This window comes from Ciconia boyciana, chromosome 4 (genome assembly GCF_034638445.1).
Source record: "Ciconia boyciana chromosome 4, ASM3463844v1, whole genome shotgun sequence".
Taxonomy (NCBI): domain Eukaryota; kingdom Metazoa; phylum Chordata; class Aves; order Ciconiiformes; family Ciconiidae; genus Ciconia; species Ciconia boyciana.
Genome location: NC_132937.1, coordinates 23578383 through 23596214, shown reverse-complemented (window position 1 = coordinate 23596214; position 17832 = coordinate 23578383). Strand labels below are relative to the sequence as shown.

General features: G+C 62.6%; 1 protein-coding gene across 3 annotated transcripts; it reads right to left on the bottom strand.

Annotated features, from left to right (window-relative positions):
• Positions 1 to 1308: 1308 nt before the first annotated feature.
• On the bottom strand, positions 1309 to 17415 carry DNAJB5 (DnaJ heat shock protein family (Hsp40) member B5). 3 transcript variants are annotated; one of them, XM_072860195.1, is made up of 4 exons: positions 17378 to 17415; positions 10425 to 10669; positions 7705 to 8303; positions 1309 to 3318 (listed from the first exon to the last, which is right to left on the bottom strand). In XM_072860195.1, the coding sequence occupies exons 2-4, from the start codon at positions 10633 to 10635 to the stop codon at positions 3085 to 3087; spliced, it is 1044 nt and encodes a 347-aa protein (XP_072716296.1). In that variant the 5' UTR covers positions 10636 to 10669; positions 17378 to 17415; the 3' UTR covers positions 1309 to 3084. The 3 variants fall into 3 exon arrangements, with proteins under 3 accessions (XP_072716296.1, XP_072716294.1, XP_072716295.1); XM_072860193.1 differs by lacking the exon at positions 17378 to 17415 and adding an exon at positions 14964 to 15089; XM_072860194.1 differs by lacking the exon at positions 17378 to 17415 and adding an exon at positions 13078 to 13176.
• Between the last annotated feature and the right edge of the window lie 417 nt (positions 17416 to 17832).

The following is a 17832-nucleotide window of genomic DNA, read 5'->3' as shown; positions in this document are numbered from 1 at the left end:
AGGCTGGTCCCTGACCCAAGGGATTGGGGCCCCCCTGCAGCCCCCCAACCTCTCCGGGCCCAGCAGGGGCTCTGCCAGCAGAGGGCAGGCAGCGGCCACGCTCAGCCGGTCCCGCATCCCTCTGGGCCAGGCACGGGTGCCCTGTGGGCATCCCGGCCCCATGGCCATCCCTGGCCCCAGGGCCATCCCCCCACCTTGGGCATCCCCTGTCCCATGAGCGTCCACTCCCCATGGCTATCCCTGCCCCGAGAGCATCCCCCCCCCGCCGCAGGCATCCCTCCTCCACCGGCATCCCCTGCCCCATGGATGTGCCCTCCCTACTGACATCTCCTGCCCCATGGCATCCCTTCCCCATGGGGGTTCCTGCTCCAAGGGCATCCCCTGCCCCATGGGCATCCCTGGCAGCACTGTCGGCCCCCATGGCCAGGGGGCTGTGCCGGCTCTGCCCCCAGAGTCTGCCCAGCCCAACAGCTGCTTCCAGCCCCGTCTGCTGTGTGGGCTTCAGGGTTCCTTGTTGCAGGGTAATTTCACGGCCTCGAGCTCTCGCCGGTGGGGGCAATGAGCCACGGCCCCCATGTGGGGCTCGGCAGCCTCTGCCCAGGCCCCTCCCAAGGAACAACGACCATGGGTTTCACTCTCATCACCTGCTTTGGTGTGCTGCTCCTGCTCAGAATTTTTGGGCAAACTTTCTGGCTACCAGCAGGATTTCCCCTGGGTGCAACTTGTGCCACAGCCTCTCGCCCTGCGCCAGGGCCCCTCCGAGAAGAGCCGGGCACCAGCCTCCCTCCAGCCCCCAGCAAGGAGCCTCCTTTGCTGTCCCATCCCCAGCCGCAGCACCCAGCGCCCGCAGCCCCACCTCGGCCAGCCCCACTCCCGGTCTGCCGTGTCCCGGGAGCCCCGAGGGGACACAGAGCCCCTGACCGGTAACCGCTGCTCCCGACCCCTAGCAATGCGGTCAGCACAACTAATGCCATTTTATGAGGCGAGCAGCCATTTTCTGTGACCGAGCAGGTCACGTATTCGTTCCCATCCCCTCGTTATCAGGCCCTGAAGGCCCTGTGCACCAAGTAGACAAACCAAACAGATTTCTTCGTCCCCTCCCGACCAGCCTCAAGGTTCCTGGGCGCCAGGCCGCTTACTCCCTTCCCTACCGGCCTTGAAGGTCCCAGGCACCCGGCCAGGTGGGCACGACCCTGGCACAGAGCCCCGTTCCCGCTGCCTGCGCGAGCACAGCCCAGCATCTCCCACCACAACTCACCCCGAGGAAGTATATTTTTTTAAAATACTTTATTTCTTTTTTCTCTCAATACTGACATTTAAAAAAAGAAAAAAAAAAAGGAAAAAAATTACAAAAAAACCCACTATAAAACATTCGGGTCTCATTGAAACCGAGAAAAACAAAGCAGCTTGCATCTGCGCGCTGGCCTGTCTTCTCGCTCGCGGTGTCCATCAGGTTTCTCTACATCAAACTCCACAGGGACCAGGGGAGGGAACCGGCAGCATCCCCTTGCCGGCCAAACCGGGCAATTAATTAAGCAGTGCCTAATGGCTCTCCTCCCCCTGTATGATACACTGTACAGCTATACACCCAGCCCCGACGGATGCCCTGCGCTCGCCCCCCGCCCCAAAAGACCCCTCGTTTCAAGTCAGTGATTTCTCTTTAAAAAAAAAAAAGGATTCCCGGGGCGGGGGGTGTATTTTGGCAGGGGTTTTCTCGGCGGTGCTGTGGTAGAAGAGGAGCTGTACAAAGCCAGGTCGAACGCGCCTCCCGCTCTGTAGGAGCCCTTTCCCGGGAAATAAAACTGGCACGAGGCAGAGTGGGCCGAGAAAGGTAAGAAATATAAAAATTCTCCTGATGGAAATCCAAAGGTTTTAAAAAAATACAGCATTTGAAAACAAAGCCACCAAGCAGACTGCCTCATGCGCCTCCCAGCTCCACCCCGACGCCCAGAAATACCTCCTGAATGAATCGTCCCTGTAGAAAAATATATACACGCGCCTCTCTTCTTATGAAAAACCCTAAGGTTGAACTCAAACGCTAGTGAAACCCCACAGCTCTGCTCACGCTTGGCTCTGCTTTTGCACCCAGACTTGTGCTACACACACACACCCCCCTGTGACGGGCTTGATGTTCGTGTGGCTGAACCATTCCCCCCCCAAAAAAAAGTCAGGGTGCACCACGCCAGGAACCCCAAAATGGGCAGAGAAAAACCCTTACAGAGTTTATCTAATGAGCTCTATATATATGTATTAAAAAAAAAAAGCAGCAATGCAAACTCAACACATCTGAACAAGAAAGCTCCACCCTGGGCTTCCCCCCTTCCTCCTGCTGGCTGGGGCTCTGCGGGCAGCGGGTGCAGGCAGGGGCTGCCCACGGCACCGGGGACAGCCCCGGGCAGGGGCAGGAGGCTGACAGGACCATCCCCATGTGCTCCGTCATTTGGCACAGCCAAGGCTCGGTTGTAGGCTTGGCACAGGAGAGCGGACCACGGTCGGACTCGGTACCGTGGTCCCAGGTGAGAAACAGTCCGGCTACGGAGGGGTTGGAAAGGCCACCGCGGGCGGGAACGATCGGCACCGCGGTACAGCCGGGACCCCAAACAGCAGCAAGTATCAAAGAGGGGAAGAGAAAAACTAACAGCGGGGATGCCAGATCCTGCGGAGTCCTATTTACACTGCGCCGGACCCCGGCAAGTCCAGCCTCTTGTGGGAAAAGTGGCCTGAAAAGCAGGTGACGTACAAAACCCCACAACGTGATGCACCTCCCCGGGCAAAGGGCCCACGCCGCTCGCTTGTGCGAGGCAGAAAAGCTGGACCTCTGGGGAAAAAATAAAAAGTCTGGCAGCCGGGAGAGCTGTGATGGGCAGGAGCCTCCCCGCTGCCGGAGTAGAAAAATGGGCCAAGAGGGATGGGTGGGGAGAGGGATGGACGGGGGTAGGTTGGGAGGGATTTTGGGGGAAGGAAAGGGGTGCGAGGGGTTTTTTTTTTGCATTTGAAAGTGCTGTGGCACCTCTGCTCCGTGCGGGCCGAGTGCTGCGGCACGTGCGTTTGGAGTATTGCTGCTTGGAGGAGAGTTCCCGGGCTCTAGGAGCACGGGAGGTGCTGCTTGAGGATCTGTCTCGTCTGGGGAGCTATTCTGTCCGGGAAGCGGATTTTGAATTCCACGATCAAGTCTCCTCGCTGGCTGGGGGCCTTGGGGAAGGGCAGCCCCTCCCCGCGCAGTCTCTTCACTGTCCCCGGCTTGATGATGTCGTTGCAGGGCAGCGGGATCACCCGCCCGTCGATGGTGGGAATGTTCACGGTGCAGCCGCACAAGGCCTGGGGGGAGAAGAGGGGACACACCGTCAGATGGGGCTGACACCCCAAAGCATCCCGACAGCCACGCTCCGTCCCCCCACCCGCTGCTCCCTGGGCCAAACCGCCCAGCTCTGTTCGGACGATGCCCAAGAGCATCGGCTGATGCTCACCAGTGCGAGCCCAGGTCTCTGCTGGTGCCAGCCCAGTCTAACCACCACGAACGGGGCTGCAGGACCCGTGCAGGCGAGGGGTGCCCCAGGCGAGGGGTGCCCCAGCCTCACGGGGGGAAGGACACCCCCTCCCCTCCTCCTGGGCTCCCCAGGAGGCACCACCAGCAAGCACCCGGCCACTCGCAGCAACAGGACAGGCTAAATTTAGCCCCTTCCCAGCCTCAGGCAGCCGAAAATCCAGCTGAGATCATCGGATGCCGCCGCGGTCCATCAGCTGTCACCCTCCGGAGCCCAGCAGCTCTGCCCGGCGCTGGGGGTTATCTATAGCACGTCCCGCGTCCCGTGTCCCCCCCCGACAGCCCCCAAAAGGTTACACCGGCGTGGGACGGCCGAGCAGCCGCCACACGGCACCGAGCTTTCCTAGAAGCCGGGGTCACGGAGGGACTGGTCCCCGTCGCCAGTCCTCATTACAAAGCCAAGGGCCGGTTTTGTGGGTGCCACCCCGTTGTACCCCAGCCCCTGGCAGCAGCCGGCAGCGGCCGGGGCGGTGGGTGCCGCAGCAGCCACAAGCCAGCCTGCATTAGCAAGCCACGTGATGCGGGAATGCAGCAAGAAAATCCTTGTGTCCTTAAATAACTCAGACAGCTCTGGCGTACACGTGGGCAGGATCGTCTCCAGGCTTTCAGCAAGGGCTGAGGGAGAGGACTGCGGAGCGATGCTTCTGGAAGACGGGGGGGGTTTGCTGGGGTACAGCCTCGAGCTTCCAGGTGGGGGGCTGGCACAGGTCCACCCCTCCAAGCCGGGTCCTGGGGGTCCCACCCCTCCCAAAACACCCTGCAAAGGGAGGGGAGGAAGATGCAATTGCTGTTTCTGGGGTAGATGGGGTGACGTTCTGCATTCCCCTCCCCAGGAAAAGCCTCCGGTGGCAGAGCAGCAACAGGCACCAGGAGAAACATCTCTTCTTCTCATGCTGGCCACTGGCTCATGGCCGACATCTGTGGCTTCTGTGGCTGAGCCAGGGCTTTGCACCAGGGCGATCGTGGAGGGACCTGTGCCAGAGCTGGCTGGGGGGCTCCGGTGAGCGGAGAACAGGAGAGATGGGGCCATCTCCTTCCACAGCTCCTCCGCACAGGGTCTCCTCCTGGGAAGGGTGTCCTCCAGGGATGAGCTTTTCTGCCTGCAGGAGGATGCCCATCGCCAGCTCCATGGGAGCAGCGGGTGCTGGGCTGGATCTCCAGCAGGTGGGGGGGGAACTGAAGGACGATCTCCCCCCACCAATGCATTTCTGCCCCACGCTTGCCCAAGGATGCCGGAGCCCTCCTGCTCGCTGGTGCCCACTGCCACGCGCCGTGGAGGGGTGCACGGTCCACGTGTGCCGGGGAAAGGACATCTCCAGCCACAAAATGGGAAAGAGAACAGGAACTGCCTATGGGAGCACGTGGACAGGGTAAGCAGAGGGATGCGAGCAGGAGCAGGCGGTACCAGCGAAGGCAGACGGGATCTTAATGTTTCCTTCCTAGAGCCAAGATGCAAGAATCCGAGGCAATCGCTCCCCGCCGTATGTCCCTGTTTTTCATTTTTCTCGCTCAACTTCATTGGCATTTGGGAAACCGGTTGCTGAAGTAACACCAGTAACCGCGGGAGCTGCCCCGCATCCTAGAAAGAGGCTCGGTTTATCCCTAGGGATGAAATCACCCTGGGTGTGATAGCTGAGCGCTGTGCTGTGAGAGCTGAGCTTTATCTAGGTCAGCGTTGGGTCCTCCATCGCTCGCAGCAAAGCCGCGGGGGGGGACGTCGCCACCGGTCGCGTCTCAGCCGGGCGCTGACGCACGGGATGCTTCGAGGAAGGTGACGCCAGGTAAAGGCTGGGAAGCGGGCGGCTGCCGAGGGCAGGCGTTAGGCAGGCAGCCGGGCGGGCACAAGCCCCTGCCGGCAGCGCTGCCTGAAGATCTGCCTCCCAGGAGAGGCAGCTGCTGGTGGAGCGGTGTCAATCCTCCCTCCCTCGGCCTCCCACTGCGACGCGCGCCTGTAATTTTAGGAAGGGACACTTCCCCGCAGCCCACGAGTCCCTGGGGAAGCCCTCATACACCTCCGGCTTCCGCAGCAGCCGGGTGGCAAACACCCCGCACCGCCCTGGCCGGCGGGATGTGGCACCCAGTGGGGCCAGGACACGAGGGCTGGGAGGGCATCGCCTCCCCGGGTTGCTCTGCGGAGGGGTCTGTGGGATGGAGGAGGAGGAGGAGGAGGAGGAGGAAGCTCTCCTGAGTGCCCCCAGCCCGAGCACCAGGTGCCTTGGCAGCAAGGTGCTGGCGAGGGGTCTCTGGCTCGGCACCCACCGCCTGCCAGCTCTACCTGCTGCTGGCACTGTGCTGTGCTGCCCTCGTGGCAGCGGAAAAGACGGAAGCTCAGGCTAAAAAAGGCAGCCGCGCAAGGAGGAAGGGGGCAAGGAGAGCACCCAAGGCTACCGCTGTAGGCACGGGTGATGAAGAGGTTGTGCTCCGTCACATGCTGAGGCGGTGGCATATGGAGTCAGGGAGCTCCCGGCATCTGCTCGTGCTCCAGAGCACTTAAGGTACTTCTTCTCATGGAAGATAGATAAAAGCAGCAAAGTATCACCCTGCCCTGGCAAGCAGCAGGCTGGGGATGGCAGCCAGGCTGGCAGCTCCCCGAGGATGCCCAGCATGTTGAGTTCGCAATGGGGGAGGACAGAGACCAGAAATTCCAGCTCAAAGAGACGAGGAATTTGCCCGAACCAGCAGTTTTCCCCTTTGTGACTGCATCGTGCAAACCAAATGCCAGCACGCGTGCCTTGCTCACGCAGACCAGAGGCACCCAGCACCAGCACTTCTGGTGCAACAGCATGTGGGGCCGGAGCAGGTTTCTCCACTCGCTGCTCAAAGGGCAACTCCAGGTGAGAGTCCTCCAGCCTGAGCAACGTGTGAACTTGGGCTAACGTGGTCTGGACATCGGCACAGCCAGCTTGGCGTTAATTTTACAGATAAGGGAATGCACAGAAGGAAACATCTGAGATATGGCATGCATGGCTCCATAAATAAGGCAGCCTCTCCCAAGTATTTCTGGAGCAGCCAGGGGAGCCAACCACAGCAGGAACAAACCTCTTCACTTTGCACTGCGAAGGAAATTAAACTCCTGAGTCTGCAGGTTAACTTGAGCTGAGTTTGCTCCAGGAGCAGCCGGCTCCGCCTGACCCACGTGGCTGCCCCTTGCCCCCGTACACCCGGTCACAGCCCCAGCTGGGACGCAGAGCCATCGCAAAGCTCTCCCGACTCGCTGGCACACTAATGAGCTCACGTTTCCCTACCTCAGGTCTGGCCCATTGAGCTTATTTCTATTAAATGCATTTGAGAACATAAATCTGTCTTCAGGAAAAAAAAGATCAGCTCATTAAGAAGACAGACAGCGTCTACAGTCTGAAAGGAACAGCAAATGGCAGCTGCCAAAAACCTCAATGTTAAATGCAGCTGCCAGCTGGGAGTTATTAAAAGGCAGTTATACAGCAGCGGCGGCAAACGGCACAGCTTGTACTGGGGTAATCTCCCCTTCCTCTCCCACCTTCGCGCAGCTTGCTGCCTCTGAAGCATCCAGCCCCGCTGCGACCTCCAGGACTGGCAGCCTGGATGTGCTGGGTTCTGCTCACCATCTGAATATTTCATTTATTTGGTTCTTCATCTAGGCAAGCCAGAACCAAGGAAAGCAGCCAAAGCATTGCTCGGCGAGGGCGAGGTATCACCCTTCTCCGTGTGACCCTGCTCTTTGTCCGTGGGGAGAAGCACCCGGCGCTGTCCCGGACAGTACCTAAGCCACAGCGGGCTTGGCTACAAGAACAAGCAGAGACCAGACTCATGCCAGCAAACTGGGGTTTCCCCTTGTTCCTACGGAGGATCTGGGCTCTCTTCCACATGCGAATACCCTATGCTAAAATAGAAGGACAAGACATATGGGGAAGAGAGAAAATGGGTAAATACCACCTGTATTGGCTCAAGAAGCAAGGTGCGTTCAGCAGGGACCACAGCACCCGTGTCCTACAACTGGCACGGAGGCTGAGCATCTCCAAAACCAAGCACGAGTTGGCCTCTGTGCTCCTCTCTGCAGAGGTCTTTGCTCATGTCTCTCATGGTCCTTCCTCATCGGCGCAGGACAAGGTCTGACTCCCATCTTGGACATGCCACGACCCAGAGCCACCTCCCACCCCACGGGATTTCCCACCCATACCCACCTCTTTAAGACTGATGTTTGCCGTGTAGACCACGTTTGTCCCGTCCCTCTTGAAGTGCGAGTGAGGCTTGTCCTTGAGGATGAAGACAATGTCGGCAGGGATGTTGTCCGGGGTGGCATCCCCTTCTTTGGGGAATGTGATTTTGGTTCCCTCCTTCCAACCCCGTTTGATGACAATGTTTAGGATCTTGTCCTCAGTCCGCATGGTCCGGCCATCAGCGTTGAGCCTTCTGCGGGTGATCTTCATCCTCTTGGTGGAGCCGTGGTAGATCTCTTCCAGGGACACCTTGAGCTCATGGATGACGGGTGGGTCTTGGACCTTCCTCCGCGTGTGCAGGGACTCTTGGTGCCGCCGGTGAACCCCGTTAATGCCGTTGAAGCCAAACCGGCCGAAGGCACTGAAAGGGTCATCATCGTCATCGATATCCATGTCTTCCTGGTCAAAGCCATTGAACATCCGGGAGCGGCTGCTAGCGAAGAAGATGTCGAAAGGGTTGGAGCCTCCAAAGAAGGACGCGAAGGTGGCGTGGGGGTCTCCATGGAAGGTGTAGTGGAAAGTGTTCCCTGAGCCACCTGAAGAGCCACCTCCAGTTTTGAGACCTGGAAGAGAAGGGGGAAGATGAGACATGAACGCTGGCCGCCAGTGGACGCCGTGCTGGGACAGCACTTTCCAGGCGGGAGCGTGGTCTCTGCTGGCTCCAGGCAGCCCTTCCAGCATCTCCTGGGCGTGCAGGTCACCCTCTCCAGCCCAGCCACCTGCAGAGAGCATGGACCAGGAAGGCACCACCTCAACCCATGACACACAGTCCTGCCCCTACACCCAGCAAGCTCCATCTCAAAAGCTCTTCAAGCTTTGTCCCCGCTACCCCTACTGAAGCGCTTCTTTGGTTCTCTCCACCCAGGCCTTTTCATTTAAAACATGTCCTGACCAGCCCATCTCCGTGTTTCCCCATGGGCAGGCTCCCTTCTGCCCAAATAGCCCTGTCCCTGGGGCTGCACCGACGGCCGCGGTCCAGGAGCATCACGCCCAGCAGGTGAGAACAGGCTTTGAGCTCAGCGAGCGGCTGTGACTCGGGGTGGCAGAGCACGTGGGGGTCAGCAGACCTCCAGGTCGGCACACAGCTCTGCCTGTGTACGCACTGCACAGAATGCCAGGTAAGCTCGAGGTTTGGGTCTTTTGGCAACCGTTCCCATGGGAAACTCCCCTGCCAGGTCCCAGGCCGAGCCTTACGTCACTCCAACACCCCCGAAGTCCCGAGCAGCCAAGGCACACGACAAGCGGCCCCCCAGAGAGGTCACACGCGCTCTGCAAGGCTATTTTTGACCAGGAGGGGCCAGGAAGGGTTAAGCCGAGCCTAGCTCAAGGACTATTTTCAGGACACACCAGTGACAGTGAAGGGCTATTTCTGACGGCTGTCCTTTGTGCCAGCCTCTCGCAGCGGGACACAGGAGGGGGACGAGCACAGAGCGGGCAAGTCTGGGGGTCCGTTCTGATCGATGAAGTTAATACTTTGTGTGGGTGGGGGGCTTTCGCCTCACCGCGCTCACTCCGGCGTGCGGGACCCAGAAACCCCTTGACATGCCGATCCCCCAGATACGTTGCTCCAAAAAAAGGCATCTGATGGGAAACGAAAGGTGTGGGGGACCACAGACCGTAACTGGTCCGACGGAGTTTGGCTTTGCCGGGACCCCCCGTCCCGCTGCGACGAGGGGGTGATTTCGCCACATGCCGGCGAGCCCCCATCCCTACCAGACCGTACAGCCAGAGGGTTCACCTTTAACGCCGTGACGCCAGCCCGAGGGGGGGGTCTGATTTCGGGTGCCTGCGGGGAAAGGCTGGTTTCCCGCTTGAGACAGCCTCTTCTCATTTTACACCACAGCACACCACCCTGCCTCGGTGCGTCCATCAGCCCGGACATAACTAACGGGTCGAGAATTAACCCACCACCAGTTAATTCTGCCGGTGGCTCGTTAGGGGATGCACCTGCCCGCTGGCCCCACGAGAAGGGCTGCCTCTTCCACCCAGCAGCCTGTTCCTGCCAGACCTCCTGCTCTTTTAAGCACCCAAGCCCTGGGCTGATTAATGCAGATGCTATTCGGTGCTCTCCTCGAATGGGGTTGCGCTCTTCCATCTTCGACTAATAAGGCTGCCTGCGGTGGAGCGGCTCTCCTCCTCCTCCTCCTCCTCCGTGCCAACCACCAGCCAACAGCAACCGCTGGGTTTCAAAACACGGACCTATTACTTAAATTGGGAAAAGCTTCGAATCCTGTAGGTCAGCCTGTACCAGGCAGGACAGCGGGACCAGCGCCCAAATGCGGGGGGAATGTGGGCAAAAGCAATACTCCTCCGCTGGGATATTTAGGTCAATTAAAGGGTTGCTAACGAATTACCCCAGGTGTGACCCAGGAGGTGAGCTCCTACCACTTCCATCGTCTCAGCCGGCTGCTGGGGTTTTGGGGTGGAGGGCAGGGAGAGCCTGGCCATCCCGGGAAGCAGGGTGGTGGGTTGGAGAAGCGGAGCAGCCTGGGGAGGAGCGGGATGAGAGGCGATTTCTGGCACCCGTGGAGCCTTCGCCCCCCCAGAAGTTCGGCAGCTACCAGCTCCGTTTTGGGGGCAGGCACGAACCACGGGGACAACTCTGTGTGAAAACGCTCCCTCGCCTGTAAAAACTATTTGACCCCGCACCCCCGCCTCCGAGCAGGCAGTGCTTATCCCCTTACCTTCCTCCCCGTACTGGTCGTAAACGGCTCGTTTCTTGGGGTCGCTCAGGACGTCGTAAGCCTCCGCAATCTCCTTGAACTTCTCTTCGGCGTTGGGGTCTTTATTCTTATCGGGGTGATACTTCAGGGCCATTTTCCGGTAGGCTTTCTTGATTTCATCCTCGTTGGCACCAGACTGGATGCCCAAAATCTTGTAATAGTCCTTCCCCATGACGGCGACGCTGCCGGGAGCCGAGTATTTATTCCTGAAAGCAGAAAGACAGCTCTCCGTAAGGCTAATATCGCACTGGGGCAGCCGGGGACGGGACGGGCACGCACTTATCACGGAGCCGATGCTCCCCGTGTCCCACCGGCCAGCAGCACCAGAGCCGGCTCAAGTCCACGCTTCCCACCGGAGGTCAGAGCCCCGGTGCCAGGACGTGCCCCGGCTCCAGTTTTACCCCCCCGAGCCCCACGGTGGGGATGGGGAGACTCATGTCTGAGGCTGACGGGGAGAGGGAGAGCCCGAGCCGGGGCACGGCGTTATTATAGGGGCCATGCCACTGCTAACGTCAGGCCGGGACCACGTCCCCGTCCCGTCCCCCCCGCCCCGCGCCAGGAGGGCTGAGCCGTGTCTAAATGTAGCTGTCAGCCCGTGCCTGTCCCCCCCCGGCTCTCTCCCGGCCGGGGACCTGGGACGGGAGTCGGGGTGATGGCAGCAGGTTTTTGGAGGCTGAAAGCGGCGGCAGGGACCGTGCTGCCACCCTCACCTTAAAGGAACTTGAAACATTTTGTTCCCGAAAGCAATTGGCATTCAGCTAGAGATAAGCGCCTCCAGCGTGTCAGAGCCGTAATTTGTATTTAGCGAAGAGAGAACGAAGCCGTTAGACAGAAACATCTTGTGGTGGTGGGAGGGCTTTTTAATTTTTTTGTTTAAAAAAAAAAAAACAACACCAAACCGCTTTCTAGCCTGACTTGCACTCCCCAAGAGCCTTCGACTACATCTTGCAGCAAGCCAGAAACCCAGAATTCGCTCCCTCCATCGCGCGGGGGCCGAGGCCGGGGCCATGCCTATACTAAGGCATGGAAAACCTGGTGGCCGTAACCCAAGGGAGGAAAAGGACGGGCGATTAGTTCATCCCCCAGTCACGCTGCTGCAGACGCAGAGACCCAGGGACCAGGCGGAGCGGCCGGGAGGGCAGCTCCTCTGGGCAGAGGCTGAGCAAGCCCCAGGCTCCTCCGAGGACGCTTCCCGCTGCTTCTCGACCTTCGGTTATCCGACAGTCAAGTCCCGTTTGCCCCGAGCCTCGCACAGCGCAGCTCGGTGCTTGCTACGGTGTTGCCCCAGCAGATCCCCTGCTCTCCGTTAAGCCCTCCTGCTCATGTCCTGCGCCCCGCTACAGTCCAGGTTTCACCCCATCCTTGCTCCCAATGCCCCTGGGCAGCCCCAGCCCATCGTGCCCCTCCAGCAGACGGATTTCTGCATGGGGTGTGAGCCTTGGCCCTTTCCTTCGCCAACGTACAAGTTGCCAGATGTTCCCATAAGCTCTATCCATAAGCTCCCACTGCAGGTCACGGAGAGACCCCCCCCAAACGGGAGCAGCTCAGATGAGGGTGGCCGGGCATGCCGGGGTGCACATGCACGGCCCTGCACCGAGCCCCCGGCTCCATCCCAAGCATCCAAGGCTCGCCTCGGGTCTTGCCTCAGGCAATAATCCCTCTGCAGCTGGGCGGCTGCTACGGGGGCTTGGAAATGGGCCACCTTGATTCAAACCACCAACTTCTGCTCTTTTTTGCCCCAGCTACAGAGCCGGTCCTTTGCTGTAGGCAGGGAGCGGGGCTAAGGCACCCAAGGCACGGACCTCTGACCGACGCAGCAAGGGAAGATGGGGACACCCACGGACACGCGAGGCAGCCCGGGGGGGGGCACAGAAGAGGGGGGAGAAGGTCCCTGGGGGCGTAAAGAGCATCCGACAGCGTCTCCCGCGGCAGCTCCTGGATGCCAGCACGTTTCCGTACCAGCTCCTGCGCGCAGAGCTGCCGCCGGCACCCAGCCCACGCGGCGTTGGGGGATGCTCTGCCCCCTGCCCACCTCCGCCTCCCCATCTGCCCTCCCGGGGGGCTGCAGGAGACCCCAGGCAAGCGACGTGAGACATGACCTGCCAATCCGCCCCGCAAAAGGTCACCCCAACGCCTCCCTTCCCCACGGCAGCCCCCGGTGTGGGGCAGGGGTTCCCCACGAGCGGCACCAGGACCTGGACCAGGATTTGGCCCCTGTCTGGATGATGACAACCCTCCCGCAGCGACGGCAAGCCGGGCAGCATGGAAGGCAACCCCGTCGCACCCCGGCTCGAGAGACGCGGAGGTGGCAAACCTTCAGTTGTCCCCCCCAGGGACCACAGTGCCCGGCTCCGACCCCGCGCAGCCCAGTCCGGTAGCATCACCGGGACCCCCTCGCCCGGCCGAAACCCCACGGCGCTTCCCATGGAAATACATCCCGTCCCACAAAACGCTGTCGCCCCCCGCAATATCTCTGGTCTTGACTGCCAAGGGGTCTTTGGCCAGCGTGGGGATGCCCACCCGGGATGCTCTCCCGGCTGGGGACCCCCTCCTCGGCTGGGCTCAGAGAGGGGGGAATTCCTGTACCGAAACGCATCCCCGTGCCGCGGTTTACCGTGCCGGTGAGGACCAGCCGCCGGTGGGTGACCCGGTGGGTTAAGGCACGCTCCGGAGACGACACTCACATGCGCGATGATGGTAAAACACGACTCTGTCCCCGCAGAGCCTCCCTCCCTCCCTCCCACCTCCCGGGGATCAGCTGTGCCTTGCCACCGCTCCTCTCCCCCTTCTGCTCAGTCATCCTCTCCTGCCTTCCCATTTAACCCCCTCGGGAGCGGGGAGGGGGGGAAGGCACTGCAGGGCGGGTTTCGGGCGGGCAAGGCCATTCCTGCATCGCCCTCCCACCCCGGGCGCCTTCAGACAAGCCACGGCCACCCGGCCTTGGAAAAAACCACAAGCATCCCCCGGCCCCCGCTGAGCCAGACCTGGCCTCCATCCTCCTCTTGCAACCACTCCAAAACGACCAAAAAAAAAATAAAAAATTAAATCTTTGTTCCAGCCCCACACATGACATCAGCCCGTGCAACCGCTGGATGAGCGCGCCAGCTGAATAGCGATCGTTTGACATAATCCCTCTGCTCGGCAGTCATCTAAGGGAACAAACCCACCCCGGCAGCGGCACCGGGGAGATATTTTATTTTTTTCCATCCCGGGGTGCGAGGTCACCGCGGGACGCCGGGAACAGGCACCGACGGTTTAACGAGGACGCAAGGCTGGGATGCGGAAGCCCACTTACCGAAACTTTACGAACACATTCAGAGTCCAAGCTGTCACTTTTAAAGGCTCTAGTTTTATTTTAAACATCGCCGTTGTCCGCAGGCGCCGGCAGGTGCTGTGTGCCCGGCCGGGAAGCACCGGAGGGTGGCAGGAGGATGGCGGAGAGAACGGTGCCGGCTCGTGCCGGGGATGCCGCCGCCACCAAGGGATGCTCTGGTGGGAAGCCTCCCCCTCCAGCTCCTCCGGCACCCCAAAAAGGCAGCTCCTCGCCAGCCCGGCGGCCACGGTTGGCTCTGACCTCCGCTCCCAGAACGGCTCCGAAAGGGCTTCGGCGGCGGGCGAGCGGGCGTCAACGCGGTGCTGCCGGGGAGCTGCCGGGGAGCTGCCGTCCTTTGTGCGCTTCCCAGCCGCGCGTGGGGGGGACCCTTCAACGGAGGCACTCGCTGAGCCGTAATTTTCGTTCTAATTGGTTTCTTGACGCTTTCTCGCTAAGCCGCCGGATTAAGACACTTCTGCCGTCAGCTCCAGCATCCTCCCTCCCCGCTGCCGCAAGGCCCCCGGCCGCCCCGTTACCGTCACGTCCCCCACGCAGCCCCCGCCGAGGAGCCGGGAGCGCAGCCAGGAGCCCCCCGGCCTCCCCAAAAACGACTTTGCTGACGCCCAGGGCTGTGCACCCGCCAGGCGAATCGGGGAGGGAGAAAAGTAGGGCGGCGGCGACGCGGAAAAAAGTCACGTTAAACCAATTTGCACCTCCCCAGCTTTCCCCTTCGGACGCTCGGGGGTCCCTGTATCCCCCGTGCCGGGCACCGGCACCGGTCCCCCAGCAGAAGGGGTCCGACTGCCGCGCTCCCACCCAGCGACCCGGGCTCCCCTGCCGCAGCGGGGCACCGGGACGGTGCCTCCTCCGAGCCGGCGGTGCCAAACCTACTTCTGAGAAGTCACCTTCAGGCGCGCCAAGGAAATCCAATGCCACCGCGTCCCCCCCCCCCCGTCCGTCACCGTCACTCGTGGTCCACGGAGAGCATCCTCTCCGGATGCCCCACACCGAAATTGGGCAGCCGTACCAGCCGGCTCCCGCATCCTGCATCCCACCCTCGGCGAGCGAAACGCCAGGCGGGTGACGGCCCCGGCACGCTGCGTCCCCAGGGGTTTGGGGGTCCGGTGGCTCGCCGGGCACCGAGCGGCGGGGTGGGTGAGCCGGGGGTAGCCGGGCTGGGTGCGTACCTCTCGGCGCGGCTCCAGAAGAGCAGGATGGCCGGCATGGCAGCGTATCCCGGGTCTGGTCAGGGAGCCGGAGGGGACGTCTGCGCGCCGGGGCAGGCAGAGCCACCCGTGCCCGTGCTGGCTGGCAGCCGCAGGCAACCAGGCAGCAATGTCATGACTACCCGCAATGAATCATCCCCTCCCCGGGCCCCCACACGCACCGCCCGCCTCCCCCTCCCCACCGACAGCCCCACTGGGGTGCCGGCACCTGCGTGGGGACGGGGTTAACCCTCCCCTCGCTGCCTCTGCCGGCACGGCCCCCGCTGCCAGCCCCGCCGGCTGCTGCCTCCTGCGTGGGGACCGTGGGGACAGGGCGAGACCCCCTCGATGTCTCCCCACGCAGGCGAGACCCCCTCGATGTCTCCCCACGCAGGGTCCCACACTCCCGTGCTCGCGGGGTGCTGCCTCCTGCCTGGGGACGGGGCCAAGCCCCGCTCTGCTTAACGTCCCCCCAGACAGGGTCCCCCATTTCCAGCCCTATCGGGTGCTGGCTCCCGCGTGGGGACGGGTCAAGCCCCCCCAGCACGTCTCCCCATATAGGAGTCCCCCTTCCAGCCCCACTGGGGAGCTCACACTGGTGTGGGGACGGGGTCAAGCCGCCCCCAATGTCTCCCCATGTAGGGTCCCCCCTTTCCAGCCCCACCAGGGTGCTCACACTGGCATGGGGATGGGGTGAAGCACCCCCCCTCCCCGCTGTGCCCCACTGCACGGCCCCACGGGGGTGCTGGCCCCTGCCTGGGGTGACCCCTCGACGCCCCTCCAGCCCCACTGGGACCCACCGTCTGCCCCAAGGGGGAAGTGGGTTAACCCCTTCCTCCTGGAGGGACACTGTCACCTCGGTTGGGGACAGGGGTTAACCCCTTCCTCGCTGGCCCCTCCGCCCCCATTACTGCTACCTGGGGGGGGGTCACCCATTTCCTCACCACCCAGTTCAGCCCCACTGGGATACACTGGGGCCCCCAACGGGGGGGCAGGGGGGATATTTAACCCCTTCCTGGCCCCACACGACACAGCTCCAACGGGACACATTATTCCCTCCAAAGCAGGAGGGGAGGAAGGGGTTAACCCTCACCTCACCACCCTCTCCAGCCCCACAGAGATGTACAACAGCCCCATGGGGGGGGGGGAGGGGGGATAACCCCTTCCTCCCAGCCCCACTTGGATGCACTGTTACTGTTATGGGGCAGGGGGATTAACTCCTTCCTCCCAGCCCCTTCAGACCCATGGGGACACCCCATCACTAAGTAGGGCAGAGCAGTTAACGCTGTCCCCCAGCCCCACCAGGAAACCCTGTCACCCCACTGGGGGCAGAGGCACCAACCCCTTCCTCCCCCGCCTTCAGCCCCACAGGGACACCCTGTCACCCCACGGGGGCAATGGAGCTAGCGGCTAGCCTCCGTTCCCCACCCATGAAGGGGCAGAGGGGTTAACCTCCGCTTCCCAGCCCCACAGTGAAACCCTGTCACGCCATGGACAGAGGGGCCAATTCCTCCAGCCCCACAGGGACACCCTGTCACTTCATAAGGCAGAGGTTTAACCCCCATTAGGACAGCCTGTCACCCCATGGATGCAGAGGGACTGACCCTCCAGCCCCACAGCAACACCCTGTCACCCCACAGGACAGGGGGACTGACCCCCACAGCCCCACAGTGATACCCTGTCACCCCACAGGACAGGGGGACTGATCCCCCAGCCCCATAGCAATACCCTGTCACCCCAGAGGGCAGGGGGACTGGCCCCCACAGCCCCATAGCAATACCTGTCACCTCACAGGGCAGGGGGACTGACCCCCACAGCCCCATAGCAATACCCTGTCACCCCAAGGGCAGGGGGACTGACCCCCACAGCCCCATAGCAATACCCTGTCACCCCAAGGGCAGGGGGACTGACCCCCACAGTCCCATAGCAATACCCTGTCACCCCAAGGGCAGGGGGGCTGACCCCACAGTGGCACCCTGTCGCCCCACGGGGCAGGGACATTGACCCCCAGCCCCACGGACACACCCTGTCGCCCCACAGGGCAGGGGGACTGACCCCCACAGTGGCACCCTGTCGCCCCACGGGGCAGGGACATTGACCCCCAGCCCCACGGACACACCCTGTCGCCCCGCAGGGCAGGGGGACTGACCCCCCAGCCCCACGGACACACCCTGTCACCCCACAGGGCAGGGGGACTGACCCCCACAGTGGCACCCTGTCGTCCCACGGGGCAGGGACACTGACCCCCAGCCCCACGGGGACACGCTGTCACCGCAGGGGCGGGGAGACCGCGCCCCCGTCCCCACCGGAGGCCGGCACCGGCGCCGTGGGGGTCTGTGGGGCGGCGGTGTGGGGCAGCGCAGTGGGACAGGGCCGCCGCCGCCCCCGGCACTCACCGCTCGCGCTGTCCCGGGGCGCCGCGCGCTCGCTGAGCCGCCCCCGCTCCCGCCCCCCGGCCGCCACGTCAGGGGAGTCCCGCCCGCGCGCGCCCCGCCCCGTTGGGCCGGCAGGGTGTCCGTCGCCGCGCCGCGCCGCGCTCATTGGCTCTCCCTGCGGGGGAGGCGGGGCGAGGCGGGGCCAGGCGGGCGGGTGACGGCGAGGCCCGCCCGCCCTCGCCCCGCCTCCCTCCCTCCGCCTCCCATTGGCTAGTTCAAGCCGGCACCGCCCCCTCCGCGCGCTGTCATTGGCCGGGCGCGCGTTTGTGGCGGCGGGATCCCGGGGGGAATCTTCTGGAAGGCTGTGACGTCACCGCGGCGCGCTCAGCCCTCCCCCTCCCCCACCCCCCGTCCGCGGGGGAGGGGCGCGGGCTCGGCCGCCACGCGGGGGCCGCGGGCGCCGGGGCCCGTGAGCC

Excerpts from the sequence above, each read along its gene's own strand:
- DNAJB5 (XM_072860193.1), bottom strand. The coding sequence starts at position 15,001 with ATGCCGGCCATCCTGCTCTTCTGGAGCCGCGCCGAGAG. Across the intron at positions 10,670-14,963 it reads TTCTGGAGCCGCGCCGAGAG|GAATAAATACTCGGCTCCCG; the intron begins GTACGCACCCAG and ends TTCTGCTTTCAG. Across the intron at positions 3,319-7,704 it reads CAAACATCAGTCTTAAAGAG|GCCTTGTGCGGCTGCACCGT; the intron begins GTGGGTATGGGT and ends TTCTCCCCCCAG.